This window comes from Trypanosoma rangeli, assembly GCF_003719475.1.
Source record: "Trypanosoma rangeli strain AM80 chromosome Unknown Tra_15.4_contig_00003, whole genome shotgun sequence".
NCBI classification, from domain to species: domain Eukaryota; phylum Euglenozoa; class Kinetoplastea; order Trypanosomatida; family Trypanosomatidae; genus Trypanosoma; species Trypanosoma rangeli.
In genome coordinates, this window is record NW_021705747.1 from 42,313 (window position 1) to 56,976 (window position 14,664).

At 44.8% G+C, this 14,664-nt stretch overlaps 11 protein-coding genes across 11 annotated transcripts, besides 10 other annotated features; 9 read left to right on the forward strand and 2 right to left on the reverse strand.

The window, feature by feature from the left end:
- Positions 1-35: a microsatellite.
- A 174-nt stretch (positions 36-209) lies between these two features.
- On the reverse strand, positions 210-584 carry TraAM80_00182 (polyribonucleotide 5-hydroxyl-kinase; the record flags this gene model as incomplete). Its single annotated transcript, XM_029377273.1, has 1 exon — positions 210-584. One exon carries the CDS (start codon positions 582-584, stop codon positions 210-212), a length of 375 nt encoding a protein of 124 aa, XP_029242869.1.
- Positions 585-649: 65 nt separating this feature from the next.
- On the reverse strand, positions 650-1,534 carry TraAM80_00183 (polyribonucleotide 5-hydroxyl-kinase; the record flags this gene model as incomplete). The annotated part of the gene is made up of 1 exon (XM_029377274.1): positions 650-1,534. The coding sequence occupies one exon, from the start codon at positions 1,532-1,534 to the stop codon at positions 650-652; it is 885 nt and encodes a 294-aa protein (XP_029242870.1).
- A 60-nt stretch (positions 1,535-1,594) lies between these two features.
- Positions 1,595-1,641: a microsatellite.
- Positions 1,642-2,195: 554 nt separating this feature from the next.
- TraAM80_00184 (uncharacterized protein) lies at positions 2,196-2,909 on the forward strand (the record flags this gene model as incomplete). The annotated part of the gene is made up of 1 exon (XM_029377275.1): positions 2,196-2,909. One exon carries the CDS (start codon positions 2,196-2,198, stop codon positions 2,907-2,909), a length of 714 nt encoding a protein of 237 aa, XP_029242871.1.
- Positions 2,910-3,036: 127 nt separating this feature from the next.
- Positions 3,037-3,109: a microsatellite.
- A 73-nt stretch (positions 3,110-3,182) lies between these two features.
- On the forward strand, positions 3,183-4,067 carry TraAM80_00185 (uncharacterized protein; the record flags this gene model as incomplete). The annotated part of the gene is made up of 1 exon (XM_029377276.1): positions 3,183-4,067. The coding sequence occupies one exon, from the start codon at positions 3,183-3,185 to the stop codon at positions 4,065-4,067; it is 885 nt and encodes a 294-aa protein (XP_029242872.1).
- A 111-nt stretch (positions 4,068-4,178) lies between these two features.
- Positions 4,179-4,263: a microsatellite.
- A 15-nt stretch (positions 4,264-4,278) lies between these two features.
- Positions 4,279-5,526, forward strand: TraAM80_00186 (putative replication factor A, 51kDa subunit; the record flags this gene model as incomplete). Its single annotated transcript, XM_029377277.1, has 1 exon — positions 4,279-5,526. The coding sequence occupies one exon, from the start codon at positions 4,279-4,281 to the stop codon at positions 5,524-5,526; it is 1,248 nt and encodes a 415-aa protein (XP_029242873.1).
- Positions 5,527-5,788: 262 nt separating this feature from the next.
- On the forward strand, positions 5,789-6,691 carry TraAM80_00187 (succinyl-CoA synthetase alpha subunit; the record flags this gene model as incomplete). The annotated part of the gene is made up of 1 exon (XM_029377278.1): positions 5,789-6,691. One exon carries the CDS (start codon positions 5,789-5,791, stop codon positions 6,689-6,691), a length of 903 nt encoding a protein of 300 aa, XP_029242874.1.
- Positions 6,692-6,878: 187 nt separating this feature from the next.
- Positions 6,879-6,951: a sequence feature (A-rich).
- Positions 6,952-6,963: 12 nt separating this feature from the next.
- Positions 6,964-6,999: a microsatellite.
- Positions 7,000-7,641: 642 nt separating this feature from the next.
- Positions 7,642-7,700: a microsatellite.
- A 248-nt stretch (positions 7,701-7,948) lies between these two features.
- TraAM80_00188 (uncharacterized protein) lies at positions 7,949-8,629 on the forward strand (the record flags this gene model as incomplete). The annotated part of the gene is made up of 1 exon (XM_029377279.1): positions 7,949-8,629. One exon carries the CDS (start codon positions 7,949-7,951, stop codon positions 8,627-8,629), a length of 681 nt encoding a protein of 226 aa, XP_029242875.1.
- Positions 8,630-8,818: 189 nt separating this feature from the next.
- Positions 8,819-8,840: a microsatellite.
- A 113-nt stretch (positions 8,841-8,953) lies between these two features.
- Positions 8,954-8,970: a microsatellite.
- Positions 8,971-9,024: 54 nt separating this feature from the next.
- TraAM80_00189 (putative L-ribulokinase) lies at positions 9,025-10,812 on the forward strand (the record flags this gene model as incomplete). The annotated part of the gene is made up of 1 exon (XM_029377280.1): positions 9,025-10,812. One exon carries the CDS (start codon positions 9,025-9,027, stop codon positions 10,810-10,812), a length of 1,788 nt encoding a protein of 595 aa, XP_029242876.1.
- A 344-nt stretch (positions 10,813-11,156) lies between these two features.
- Positions 11,157-12,032, forward strand: TraAM80_00190 (syntaxin; the record flags this gene model as incomplete). The annotated part of the gene is made up of 1 exon (XM_029377281.1): positions 11,157-12,032. One exon carries the CDS (start codon positions 11,157-11,159, stop codon positions 12,030-12,032), a length of 876 nt encoding a protein of 291 aa, XP_029242877.1.
- Positions 12,033-12,207: 175 nt separating this feature from the next.
- Positions 12,208-12,252: a microsatellite.
- Positions 12,253-12,315: 63 nt separating this feature from the next.
- On the forward strand, positions 12,316-13,389 carry TraAM80_00191 (stress-inducible protein STI1; the record flags this gene model as incomplete). Its single annotated transcript, XM_029377282.1, has 1 exon — positions 12,316-13,389. One exon carries the CDS (start codon positions 12,316-12,318, stop codon positions 13,387-13,389), a length of 1,074 nt encoding a protein of 357 aa, XP_029242878.1.
- A 384-nt stretch (positions 13,390-13,773) lies between these two features.
- On the forward strand, positions 13,774-14,529 carry TraAM80_00192 (putative RNA triphosphatase; the record flags this gene model as incomplete). The annotated part of the gene is made up of 1 exon (XM_029377283.1): positions 13,774-14,529. The coding sequence occupies one exon, from the start codon at positions 13,774-13,776 to the stop codon at positions 14,527-14,529; it is 756 nt and encodes a 251-aa protein (XP_029242879.1).
- Between the last annotated feature and the right edge of the window lie 135 nt (positions 14,530-14,664).

Genomic DNA, 14,664 nt, shown 5'->3' on the forward strand with positions numbered 1-14,664 from the left:
TATATATATATATATATATATATATATATATATATTCCATTTAGCTCAGATGCAGTTTCTTTTTTTTTTTTTTGCTATATCAATCATTTTATTCCATGGGTATAAGCCTGAAGGTATTGCTTTGGGAATCATCTAACACTACCGATCAGACAAAATAATCCCAGGTAAGTAAAGAGAGACAAAAAAGTGGTTTTCTCCAGTGCCTCCCACTAGCGAGTTATCCAGTGAAAGGAGCCCACAATCAATATTAACTTTTCAGAAAGAGCAGAATGTGTACTAACGAGAAGGTTAACACCACTTGCATCAACACCCTGCACTCTCGCCAAGGCAAATGGAGCAAGAGCAAGAACGTCCTCATCACGTTTTGCGGATGGCTCAATCAACGCACCCACACATCCAACTATCCCCTCCAATGCGTCTTGCTCAACAACCGAGACAACCGCATGACCTTCAACATCCTTCAATAAAAGTATTTCAATGCTTGAAAAAGGCTTGTTAATCTCTGAAGGTTGTAGGTCAATAGGACCTCCTCCAAAAAAATATCTCTCCATTTTCGATGACAAATTTTCCGGCCCAGCATCCATCGGAGAATAATGAAACGATTGAGAAAGCTTATCAATCCGTGTATTCACAGAAGAATGGGTATTAGTTAACTTTTGCATTTTCGCGATTCTGTCGTAAAGTCCAGTAAAAAAAAATCATCACCAACACAAAGAACATGGGATACATTAAAACGCCTCAAAATATTCTCTGCAAATACAAGACCACTAGTTCCTTTTAACTCTGGAAGTACAACGACGGCGCCGCTAGACCCAATTACCCCACCCAGATGAGTCGCAATTCTATCACTCACACAGGTTAGCAACAAATTGGTATAGTGCGTATATGGTCCAAACATATTCCATTCTCCTGAACTAACTCTGATTTGAGGTTCAGTTGATCCAGTGAAAAAACAAACCGCAACAGGACCCGTCATTGTCTCCTCATCCAGAGTCATGGGATACTCAATAACCCCTGCACAGAGAGTTCCAGGGGCCCCAAGCATCTGCCCTACACCAGAATCCAGATCTACCAATTGAGGACACCAACCTGTTCGGGCCGCATAGTTACAAAGTGTTCTTGCAATAGCATGTTTCTCTGTGTCATTCTTCCCACAAACAAGAACAACAGGTCCAAACAACGAACTTTTATCCGCCATTGAGCGCGCATCATGTATAATACAATGATATTCAACTAACGGCCTTAGGAACGGTGGTATGGTAGACCGATAACAATTCAGAACAAGTTGCTTTGGCCCCTCAATGCGTATAGAGGCGTTGTTCCATGCAAAAACGGTAAAGATCATGCCTGGTACCAAATTGTAAGATACATCTACAAGGGCAGGGGCACCCAATACATCCACTCGAGGTTCCACCCCACCTGTTAGCGAGAGAACTTTCAGAGTCGCCGAACACCGTTTCGTTTTGTGGGGAACTGAAACCACCAACTCAGATCCAGCACCTAAAAAAGTGGTAACCGCTTCCGTACCCTCCATTTATGATCTGCAAAGCTAACGCCACAACAAAAGACTACACAAAAGCAACAACTGCGATGCAAAAAACAAAAAGAAAAAAACATCAAATAATAATAATAATAATAGTATAGACCTTGAAATAAAAAATCGACAGCCAGTGAAAAATGGAGCGCGGCACGGCCAACAAAAAAAAGTATGTGCGGCGGTGGGGGGAGGGCGCCGGACAAATACCCCCACTTTTTTTTTTTCTTCATGCCTTTTTGTGGACCCGCGGCGCGCAGCGCGGGAAGGCACATCAGCCGAATGAAAAAGGTTAAGGCAGCGTCGCGCACGAAGGGCGGGCGAGAGCCCAGAGGCAGGAAAAGAAGGGGGGCCGGTAATGGGCGCGGCTTTCGCTGGGGATGGGGGTGTCGCGCGTGGCGGGAAATTCGGACGCGCGTGGCATGTCGGTGGGGTGCGCCTGATTGTTGTTTTTCTTTTTTACGGGGTGTAGTACTCCCGCTTTTTCATTATTGCTGTTTTATATTGTTTTTGATATGCAGATTTGTTTTTTGTTGTTGACACGTTATTTTTGATTGTTTTTATTCGTTTAGTAAATTGTTTTTTATTTCATATTACCGTATTTTTTGGTATTTATTTCGTTTTATTTATTTTTATGATTATCAAAAAGAGGGTTACTGTAATGTTTAGAATTTCACTTTTGTTGGCTTGGAGACGGACGGCAGCTTTATATCTGCGGGCCAGTAAACTTGTTCAATATGAACAGGAGGCTTTTGAAGCAAGGACAAGACTAGAAGAATCTAAAACCTATCCAGGGCCAATCCGCTCGGCAACGCCAGGAGATACTCGTTTTTATGCAGGAAGTTTAGAATCTATTCTTCAGGACACTGACAGACACTATTGGAGGGCTGTGACGGACGATCCTCAAGTGCAATATCTTATTCCTTTACGAATTCGATTTAAGATTTTTACGTGGGTCACAACTGGTTGGGAACAACGGCTACAAATTGTGCAAGTAATGGCTCCAAGGGATAGCACAATAGCTCAACTTATTGAGCTTGTTACAATTGAAAATCAGTCTCCTTACCTTTGTTCTTCTGCATTTACACTTAGTCTTGATGGAAAAGAGTTGGATCCCGGTAAAACGCTTTCGGACTATGATATTACAGAGCATTCTCGTATAGATGCAATAGAGGATAATGACCATTTGCTTCATAAAGAAAGCGAAAGACCATTGGATTGGACAGTGGATGAGATGAGTGCAGAGTGCCTTAATCGTAGTCCATACAAGGAAATGGGAATACATCCTTTACCTAATTTGGTTCCACGATACGAGGCACGTCCCAAAGGATACTTCGGAAAAAATAACTATAGCGGTATGAAGCAAGAATCATAGGTGTCAAAAGTGCCAAAAAAAAAAGAGTTAACCCAAGAACACATAAATTGATTACTTATTCGATGTAATATTTACTCAGTATTTTTTTCATTTACTTACGCATTGTTTGGTGATTATCGAAAACTAATTTGTTTGTTTTGTTTTTTTTTATTTGTACATATATATTGTATTATATGTATTTGTTTTGTCTGTTTTTTTTTCTGCATCTTTTTTAAGGTTAGAAGGGAACTGAGGGAATAAAACAAAAGCTTTCTTTTTGTATATTTTTGTGTGATGGAAATAAGGAAAACGACGGAGAATGTCTTGGCGATTGCAGATGATGTCATCGCCTCATTAGCTAGTGGTTGTGTGGTGGATGAAGCAAAATATGAGCTGCCCTTGAGTATCTATGCTCAGACTCCAGTTTTCCGGAATCAGTTGGATAAAGGGCTCCAAAAAGATTTGTATAGTGTGACAAAGGCAGTTCAGCACTGTCAACAGACAAAAAGTATTGCAGTCCAGAATATATCGTTAAGCGTCGATTTGGGTATGCAAACTGAGTCTTGTGTAGTTTCTTTGGGAGTTCAAACAGAGCCTGATACGTCTCGTGATTTTATTAAAGAAGCTTTTAAAAGGACTACCAATATTGTTACTTTAACATTGGTAAATACGGAGGAGATGTGGAGGAATTTAATCAACCGTTTAAATCGTTTAAATATGGAATTTAAAAGAATATCAAATGTTTTGAATTCTGTTACAAGATCACGCGATTTTTTTGAGAAAAAAATCAAGGAAACTCAATGCTTTCACAGTATATTTTCCTTGCTGCAAAGAGAACTGGAGAGTCGTTGTGGGATTTCCGAGGAAGAGCAGGAAACACGGTATACTATTGCTCTACTTGCAAATCGTGCCATTATTGGATATCATAGAGAGTGTGAAAAAGCTTTTGTAGTAACTCAAAATGAGTTAATTGAAAAGTTGGATGAAATAGATATTTTACAGAAAAAACTTTCTGAACTTAGCGAGGACGACGCCATTTATACTGCTTCCATTATATCTGGAGCTTGTCATGATGTCACAGAGAAGAATCTTGCAGAAGATATAGATGATAACGAGTCTGTTAATGAAATGAAAAAGTTATTAACAGAGTGCTGGGGAGTTTTGGACCAGGATATGTAGTTTTTTTTTTTTGTATTATACTTATTTACTTTGTCAAACCGTGATGAATTTGAAGATAATTACAAACAGTGATTATTTAATTTGCAAATGTTTCATTGTATGACGCAATAAATATATGTATATGTTTTGATTTTTATTTATTTATTACTTGTTTTGTTTTTCTAGGTGTTTATATTATTATTTATTTATATTATTTTATGAAGTTGTCTCAATGACGTTTAGGTTTATTACAGTCCCTTTGAAAAAATCAAAATCCCGTAATGAAAAGTCGGATGCCAATTTTAACAAAGTACCTTTATCAGTTAAAAAAAGTATTGAAGAGAAAGGAAGGCTTTGCGTTTCAAAGTTTGAGATGATTTCCAAGGCGCTTGAAAAGGGATCCAAGTATAAGGATACTCTTTGGAAATCAGTCGAGGGGAGAGAGAAAATGGTTAAAGACATCATAGATACAGTGAATTTATACGAGAGTGAACTAGCGAATTTATTGTTTGAATATCCCGTATTTGCAACCGGATATTATTACTGTTGGGAATCATTTTTGGTGGATAATGGAAATATATTCTATGATGATTTTCGATATGATTTACAATGCATGTACTTTAATGTGGCGGCAATGTTGATGAATATCACGGAGTATTTACTTTGTTGGCAGATGACCCCTTCCAATGCATCGATGCTGGAAAAAGAGTCATATCGACTTCTCTTGCAGGCTGCTGGATATTTTCGCCTTCTTCAAGAAATGGCGCACGATGTAAAAACATATTCTGTTGGCATAACTGAATTGAAACGTCCAGATGATATCGAAGTAGATTTTTTGGAATTCTTTCGGCTTTTAGCTCTGACCCAAGCGCAGGAAATTGGGGCAGCCAAGGCTATTGAAAAACAAATAAGCGGCGGGAAATCAATGGTGGTGAGGCTCTCACATCAAGTTTTGATTCTTTATAAAGAAGCTCTAGGAATTGCACAAAATCATATTACCTCTTCTAAAAATGAGTTTTTGGATATCTTGACATTTGTTCAGTTGAAAGCCGATGTGTTTGAAGCACTAACATTTTCTCATGCAGCTTCCGCCGTATTTGACAATAGCCCTAGTGAAGGTTTGTGGTTTGCTTCCCAGTCCGATTTTTTTGCAAAAATCGTCGTTAATCATCGTGACCAGGCAAGGACAAAAAAAAGAACTATACCATTTAGTGGAGAAGACCTTATTCAGAATTGCTGCGATATTGTGCAGAAAAATTGTGAGCGAATTACAAGGATTAACTCGTTAGTTCATCGAGTAAAACCTAAAGAAGGTCCACTGGCTCTTCCTCCAGCGTATGAGTTGGCTCAAATGAAGCAGGTCCAACTTCCTGCAAAATTTCCTCATCAATTAACTCAGCCACCTGCGCATTTGCCTCCTGCTGAGGGAGGCAACCAAGCTTTAGATTACGCACATATGTTGTCCTGGATTTCCATTTGATCTTTGTATTGAAAGCGAAGATAATATAATTACCAAATGGACTTATTTCTTGGTGGGTGGGGGTATAGAAAAAAAAATAAATGGAAACTATCATTTTTTTGTGCTGCATACGCTTTGAAGAATTATTCACCGAAGATCGTTGTGTTTACCCTTTTTCTTCCCATTTTTATTTGATTTATTGCACTCTTTGATTTTTTTTAAAAAAAAGAATCTAGCCTTTGTCAAACTCTCATTTGTAGCCGAATAAAAATAAAAATAAAAAATGTTTGCTCGCACTGCCATCCGCAGCTGGATTAATAAGAACACGAAGGTGATCTGCCAGGGTATGACCGGTAAGCATGGCGCCTACCATACCAAGCAGGCCATGGAGTACGGCACCAAAATGGTTGGTGGTGTCAACCCCAAGAAGGCTGGAAGCGAATTCCTTGGATTGCCTGTCTTTGGCACTGTTTCGGAGGCTGTCAAGGCGACAGGTGCTGATGCTACTGTTATCTACATTCCCGCTCAGCACTGTGCTGCCGCGATTGAGGAAGCTCTGGATGCTGAAATTCCCCTTGTTGTTGTCATTACGGAGGGAATTCCACAGTGGGATATGCTTCGCGTCAAGTCCATGCTTCTTTCTCAGAACAAGACGCGCCTAATTGGACCCAACTGCCCCGGTATTATTTGCCCGGAGGAATGCAAGATCGGCATCATGCCTGGCCACATCCACAAGAAGGGCTGCATTGGTGTGGTGTCCCGAAGCGGTACACTCACCTATGAGGCAGTTGCTCAGACCACGGCAGCAAACCTTGGCCAAACCCTGTGCGTTGGTATTGGTGGTGACCCGTTTAACGGCACGAACATGATTGACTGTGTCAATTTGTACCTTGAGGATCCCAAGACTGAGGGTATTATCCTTATTGGTGAGATTGGTGGAACTGCAGAGGAAGAGGCCGCGGAGTTTATCAAGAACCATCCCATTAAAAAGCCAGTGGTGTCATTTATCGGTGGTGCGACTGCTCCCCCGGGCCGTCGTATGGGCCACGCAGGAGCTGTGGTTTCTGGTGGACAAGGTACAGCAAAGGGGAAGATGGAGGCTTTGAGGGCTGCGGGTGTCTTTGTTTCCGAGTCCCCTGCACAACTTGGTGATATGATGGTCCAGGCTCTTAAGCAGAAGCAATGAACAGCGTAATTAACGTTGCCAAAAAGTAACTTTGTGAAAGACCACATTGGAGCTCATAAGCTAACTCAAACGTTATGGATAAGTTAATCCCGAAAAAGAGGGTAAAAAGCACAATGCAAAAATGGGGTACAGCGTGTTGATCCAAAAGAAACAAATACTCGAATTAATCGAGCATGAGATGCTAACGAAAAAAAAAAAGATGTTATATCTAATACAAAAAAAAAAAAAAGAAGAAATAAGTAAAAAAAACTAAAAAAAAACAGCACACACACATATATATATATGCATGTATATATTATAAGTAAATAATTCGGAAAGGGGCAGTGTCCGTTAGAAGCTTGATAAAGCTGGTCCATCGAAAGAAAGAAAAAAAAACCGACAACAACAATATAAGTTCCCACCTCTTTGTGTAAATAAGAGAATACAGAGGCAAATGACGAAAAGAGGAGGGATGAATAACAGCTTATCCCTATTGCTCTTTTTGTTATGTGTTATGCGGGTTGAGGATGTCTCCTATGCATGCCTGTTGTTCGCCACGAGGTCCCAGGAACAATGGTATTCAGGGACTTGATCCACTAAAGGTATTTGGTGGTCCCGAGGTGTGGGAATGGATGGCTGCAGGGAATCAAAAAAAAACACACGCACAAAACAGGAATGAGGGAGAATTAATCCAAATGGACAAAAAAAGAACAGACGCATCGGGTGAAGCATTCAAATAAGCAATGAAGGAAAAAGAAAGGAAATGGGAGGCACTCTTGTTTACTCCCACGCGCACATGTTTTTTGCTTCTTAGTGGGTGTTCTCTTTTTTATGCAGTCCGCCGTCTAAAAAGCAAAACACACCGCAAGGGTGGAACGGACGAAGGACTGAGCTATTTTATTTATGATCATGTTCCTGTTGTGTCGGAGATGAAGGAGGGGAAAAAGAAAGAGACATTTTAACTAACATAATTTATTCTTCTTCTTTTTTTTTTGGGTTTTTCCCTTTTTTATTCCATGTTCTTTTTTTTCCCCCTTTGTTTTATCTTTGCTGTTATTGTAATGGTTTTGCTTCACTTCTCTGGTGTTATACTCCTGTGCTGTTTCAAACGAACAAAATGGTAGCATTTCTCTCTCTCTCTTTATCGTTTTTCTTCTTTCTTTTTATTGGGAACATACACACCTCCTTGTGGTATTGTTTGTTTCTTCCCTTTCACCACACACGTATGTATGCGTGCATCTGTGAATAGGAGACAGGGGCCAGTAAAATCTATAAGCCATGGACGATGATTACGGCGACTTTGATGAGTACAACGACGCCGCCGATGACTGGGAGGCAGAAGCAGTCGAAGAAGAGGCACGTGAAAAGGAGATCCTTGAACAAAAGGCCATCATTGAGGAACAGAAGGCGAAGAAACGAGTCAAGGCCCCTGCAAAGGTAAAGGAGGAAGAGGAGGAGGCACTTGCAGCGGACGTCGCAGCGGCGTTCCTTCAGATGAAGGAAAAAGCCAGCAGTGCGGGGGAGGCGATGAGCTTACTAGGGAATACAGGCAAGAATGCGTCCACGCTGATTGCGGATATGCCTGTCCACACCAAAGAAGAAGCAATGGCAGTTGGAGAAGCTATTGCGAATCGATTGCTGACCTTCGCAAAGTCGCCACATTTTAATACGATGCTTGCTGTGGTTTTTCAGGACTTTGCTCAGGAGTTTCGAACACGTGAAGCTGCAAATATTGAGGCGACACGAGTGCATGTGTCCAGCGAGGCGCTAAAGAGGCGGGGCAAAAGGTCCCAAAAAGCAAAGGGGGCTAACCACAACGACGGCGCCGCAGCGACAGGCACCCCTGTCAACAAGGAGTTGGCTAAAGGAAAGGTGGAGGCTGATGCGTTGGCTTTCGATGCTGTCGTCGACGTTGGCGGTGCCGCCGGCGTTTCGAGGGAGGAAGAAGACTTCATGTGAGAGTTTCGTTAAACCGTAAAATGAAAAGAGGAAGAAAAAAAACAGGGAGGGGAAGGACAAAAGGAAAGCAAACATTGATGTTTTTTTTTCCTCTTTTGATTTTCCTTGTTGCACAATCTGGCTTTCCGTCTGTTGTTTTTCTATATTCTCTTCCGTTAACTAGCGGGTATGGCAGCCCTGGAGGGCCGTCCCCCCCCCCCCCCCCTCCTCCTGAAGATACGTTACAAAGAGAAGCGGTCACAACGCGGCAATCGTGGGGAATAACGGCATTGGTGAAAAGCAACGTCAACAAAAATGGTTATCTTCCTCCCTCTTTTTTCTCATTATATATATATATATATTGGTGAATGGGGCCACCTTTGCCCTGCATACGAAAGTAAATTGTTTTAGGACAGATGGACCCCAACACGTTCTCGTCGTCTTTCGACGCGATTGTGTCGCTGAGCAACACGGAGGGACCAAGACGCAACATACTGGAACCAAAGTTTGCGGCAAGGGAACAGATGCAGGCCGTGCAGGAGTCTGTACGGAATGCGTACAAAGAGTCCCCTTCACAGACTGCGATGAGTCAACTTTGCCGGTGTCATGTGTTTATTGGTCTGAATATGTTAGAGACCGATGAAGAGGCGGAAGGAGTGCAGGAAATTTGCAAGGCGTACACATTGACCCTCTCCGGGGCGAAGCGGGAGTTGCTTGACAATGTTGTGGACATTGCGGCCTACCCACTGGAGGAAATCCTTAGAAATGAGGTTCCATTTGTTACGGCTGAAAAAGAGTATGCCTTTGTCACGGAATTTATGCGTGTACATAATGCGTTGGGGTTGTATTTATCGAACCGCAATGTTGAGTTGCGTATCAACGACGCGAAACAGGTTCTGCTTGTGGCAGAGAGGGCATATAAAGAGTGGAAGGGTTGGTTTCAGTCTCTTCCCGGGTCTTGCCTCATGAAGGACGTTCCCGTGTTAGACAACGGCACACTTGACCGAGCAAGCATCGCACCTGATGCGCTATCCATGTACACGGCTCGATTTGAAATGGATACGGCGTATACGTCCACACTTTTTTTCCTGGCCCAGGTTTACACGGCATGCCAGATGACAGTGCTGGCCTCACGGTATTGCCACCACACTTTATACCATCAGCTGCTAAATAAAATGGAGTTTTCCAAGAAGGACTGGGCAACAAACGCATTGCATCTCAGTGCATTTTATAGTAGTTATTTTGACTACGGTAAGGCGCTACACTGCCTTCAGGCCGGGGAGTACATTATGCCGAAAGAAAACGCAAACGAGGAAACGCTTGGGATTGTGGCGTGGGCCTTTGGAAAGTTTTATTTGCATCGGCTAAATTACTACGCGAATGTGGGGCAACAGTGTGCGCCGCGGGGCCATTTACCAGACGGCTTTGAAGAATGGTGGGTTGATTATCCTCTTGATATTCCGCCACCACAGCCTCTCCCGGCAATTGAAACCTTTGAGGAGGCGCGTGAGTGCTTCAAGGAGGCCAACACTTGGTTCAACAAGGCTCTCGAGTACTACTTGTATGATGGCAGTTGCACAGAGCACATTGAAATTGTGAAGGATATTGCACAGCTGTACGCGGCACTCATTCCTTTTGAGGCGAATCGTAGCCGCGTCATTGCTATGCATCAACGACGTGTGGCGCTGCTTGAGCCATTTCCTGGTGACTTAAACTTTAACGCGTACCCCACACTTGTCCGTCAGTTGCTATTTGACTTGGGGGCCATGCATGAGGAGCTACTGGAGGTCTACATGGAGCAGAAGCAAAACCCCACGGAAGGGGAGAAGCCGTTGTCGGACAAGAAATTAAACGCTGTCACGGATAAGACACAAAGTTTCTACACCCGCTTCTGTGATACATGGAAAGACCCACAAAACGGTACAATTTCGGAGACGCTTGACGCAGATTCTAGGTTGCCTTTCTTCCGGGCATTGATGCGACTGGCACATTTGCAGATGAAACGGTTTTTTAGGAATCCAAAAGACGAATATGACAACATCTCTATTTCTATTGGGATGTTTAAAAGGGCCCTCGCCTTTGCGGCCAGTAACCCCATGAAGGAAGAGGCGGAAACGGAGGCAAGGTTGGCTCGCGAGATGGTGGCTCTTCTACCCATGAAGCAGAAGGACTTGTGGCGAGTATACCACAATGCAGTGGAATAAGCCCGGTGCCATATTGTTATCATGTTGGGCATGCCACTTTAATTTTTATTGATTGTTGTTTATTTTGTTACGGTCTATTAATAATAAAAGAGAAAAAAAAACGGTGAAGGTTTCTGCTTGTTAGCCATTTTTCTTTCAGGTTGTTGTTTTTCCGTTGTTGCCAATGTGAGCATGCCTTGAAATTGGTATGGTGTAGAAAGAATGTTTCTTCTGTTTGTGTGTTTTACCTGTTTGGCTTTTTGGTTTTGCATGCATGTCAAATGCGTTGCAATATTTTTCGCAAGGATGTGGATGTAAAGGCTGCTTCTATTGCGTGCAAGTACGTTTGTTAGCGAGAGTGGGGCATGACAAGTATGCACGGCGCCGCGAAGCTGCCAGAGGGCGTCCTCAGTGAGGGTGGCGGCATTGTCACAGGTCCACCACTATTACCCCTGCGTGAGGGGGAAGGCGTGCATCCGCAGCGGAGGAGGGGGGTGACGCCGTACGAGGAGGCTCAATTGGAGGCCGCTGTTCGTATTCGCCGCATACGAGAATTGGTGATGCAGCTTGATGGGATGCACCCAGAAGCAGACCTAGCGTCTCGTGTCAAGTTAAGCCAGCAGATCCGCAAGGATGAGCGGCAGGCCAAGGTGGAGATGCAGAGTGCAAGAAGGTTGGCATTGAGTGAGGGACGAATGCCGGACTTTGAGGTGTTGTTGCATCACTTCAACACAATGCTGGATCTGGTGCAGGAACACTACGACGGGAGGCTTCCTGTTGCTAGGCCCAGCGGCGTCACCAGTGCAAGAGCCCCACTTGCCTCCGCTGACTGCAAGCACGCTGTGAACCAGGGCGCCTTCTTGAGCACCTATTCCGGTAACATCGCACCGGGGCCCGGCAATGCCTACAACATCCACGACGACGTGGAGTTCTTGCAGTTTTTTAATGGCACACAAAAAAATGACACTGCGATAGACGAGTCGCTTGATCGAATCTACGGTGGTGTGCAGCGCCTCAACGAAAACGCGACGCACATCACCTCCGAGCTCCGAACGCAGGAGCAGATGCTGGATGAGACTGAGCAAAAGGTGGGCGATATCCATGGCAATTTGGGCAAACTAAACGTGAGGCTGAAGAATATACTGAAAACGATGGATCGTCCTATGATAATCGTATACCTCCTTTGCTGTCTCATACTCCTGGCTATTATCGTTGTAATATATTTTATGGTAAAACGCTGACCTGTCGACTGTTAAAATACACCACTGTGGGGCATCTTGTGGATACACATACAGTAGAGTACATGATGCCGCCTTACTTCGTTCCCACTAGACATTGTAGCCATCGTCGTGGAGGGGATCGTGTGATTCTCATGAATTTGAGTTTCTAGCCATTGCCGGGCTTCTTCATACTGCGTTTCTTTTGTTTGTATTTGTTTTGTTTTGTTTTTCTTTTCTTTTTAAATGGAAGCAGCGGAAAGGAGGGGAGGGGGTAACAAAAAAGAAAAAAAACATCATCAACACCATGTCAGAAAGTCTCGAGGAAGACTTTACGAGGGCAACCGCGCTCGTGCGTGGGGGAAACCACATTGACGCCATTGGTGTGTACGCCTCAATTGCTGAGAATGCTCTCGCCACAACACCGCAAAAGATACGGGCGTACTCCAATATGAGTGCATGCCTTGCGGCGCGCGATCAGTATGCGGAAGCTCTCGATGCCGCTAAAAAGGCTTTGGAGTTAGATGAACAGAATAGCAAAGTACATGGGCGTGTGGCCACAGCATATCATGGGATGAAGCATTATGAAGAGGCCGCACAACACTACAATCGCGCGCACGTGTTAGACCCGACGAACGCCCTCTACTTGGAGCAGCACCAAGTGGTGCTGGAGCTTATGCGCAGCGGCAAAGGCATTGCGACGCAGGAGACGAAGGATGCGTACTACTATCGTAAGGGCATTGAGCGTGGGAAGGAGGCCATGGAAAAGGGTGAATATCTCAGTGCTGTGCGACACTTTTCGAAGGCGATTGAGCTGCACGCACGGTGTGCTACAGATGACGTTGATAGGGAAGCCAAGAAGGACGACCCTAGTTGTAGCAGCAGTGGCAGGTCTGCTGAGTTAGCGGTCTTGTTTTGTAATCGGAGTGCGGCCTATAGTCGGGCAGGCCGCTATGCCGAGTCACTGGAGGACGGAATGAAGGCTATGGAAGTGAATCCCATGTACGCAAGGGCTTTCTTTCGCATTGCCCACGCACACCATCAGTTAAAACACCCACATGAAGCATACACGGCACTGCGCCGATGTCTGGAGTTGAACCCCAACCACGATGAGGCCAAGGCTTTGATGATCGAGGTAGAACAAGTGGTGACGGTCTTGCAGAAGACAACAGAAGAAAAGCGGCGCGAGAAGGAGGAACAGGTGCAAAAGATTCGCGAAATGCAAAGTGCAGAGAGGGTTACTGAGACTGCAGGTGTACCTATGGGATACCGCAGCCGTGCACACGCGACGTCGTACATGCACTGCAGCTATTGTAATGAAGCTGGACATTCCCGTGCGGAGTGCCCTCTGCTGCGTCGTAAACGTTCTCGCACATCGTAATCACTTCCACCTGTGTGAGGCATTGCAATTTTGATCTTGTGTCTTTTAGTTTTTCAGTAATTGAAATATATAAAAAAAAAGAGGGAGTGGTGGTGGGGGGCCACGATGCCTTGGGTTTTTGGATTGATAATGGGGAGGGGAGTGGGGAAAATAAAAATAAACGCGGTGGGGAACGGAAACGGCGATTGCTGTGAGAGATGCGGGAGGGAAAGCAGCGGAAGCTTCCCAAGTTTTGCCCCGACTCCCTCCCCCCCATGCTGTGCTGTCCTCATCTGCCCACCCTTGATCTTGTCCTCTTTCATCATCGTCACCGGCGTCGTGCGCAGTGGTACGGACGAAGGGAAAGAAGACTAATTACATAAAACAATAAAACAAGAAGGACGAATGCTGCACAAGGAGACGAAGGGAGTTTCGCAAGAGGAGGTGGTGAGTGCGAACCCGGCGGACCTGCGTACAGTGGCTAAAGCGTTGTTTGCCTGTGCGAGACAGCACCTATCTAAGTCATTTATTGAGGTGGAACTGCGGTTGTGCCACTTCACCGAGGAGGAGGGAAGCGCTCCTTGGGGAAATGCTGGTGTAGAGGAAGGCACAGAGTCCAATGGGTTGCGGATAGTCGATGCAAAATTTGCGGCGTCCGTTGCCGCGGAGGATTACGAACGAATTAAGACATATTTAATGAATAAGATGAGAGAAAGTCCTCCGACGCGGTCCGTGACGCGCGACGTGGCTGTGCATGGCTGGCGCCATACATATGCCATAGACGAGGATGGTAACCCCACCCAATGCGTGTCATGTGTGCGGAAGAAGCGTTTACTCATCAAAAACATTGTAGTACCATTGGGTGCGTATAATCTTCGCTTTGCCGTCTCCACAGAGACTCCAGGGCGTTTGCCTCCCGCCGACGCCGTTCCTCACGTTGGTCACACGCGTCTAAAGGATCGGTTGAGCATCACAGATGGATTGTTCCGTTACGACTTGACGCGGGTGATAGAGAACAGGGTACAGGCGTACGAGGTGGAGATTGAGGGGGAGTTTTCGTCCTGTAAGACTCAGTTGACAGAGTCGTGGCTAGAGGAACTCCTTCGAAGGGCCGTTGCGCTTACAACCCTCGCAACGAGGGCAGAAGTGAAGCCGCAGTAGCGCGCTGCGTTGGTGCCTTTGTCGTATACGTTGAGGTGGGTGGTTGTAAAGGTCACTCTGCCGCATTTCAAGCCCCTCTTTTCATCCATTTCTCCCTGTTCGTCATTGTTCTCTTTCTGGCTTCAGACCGCACAG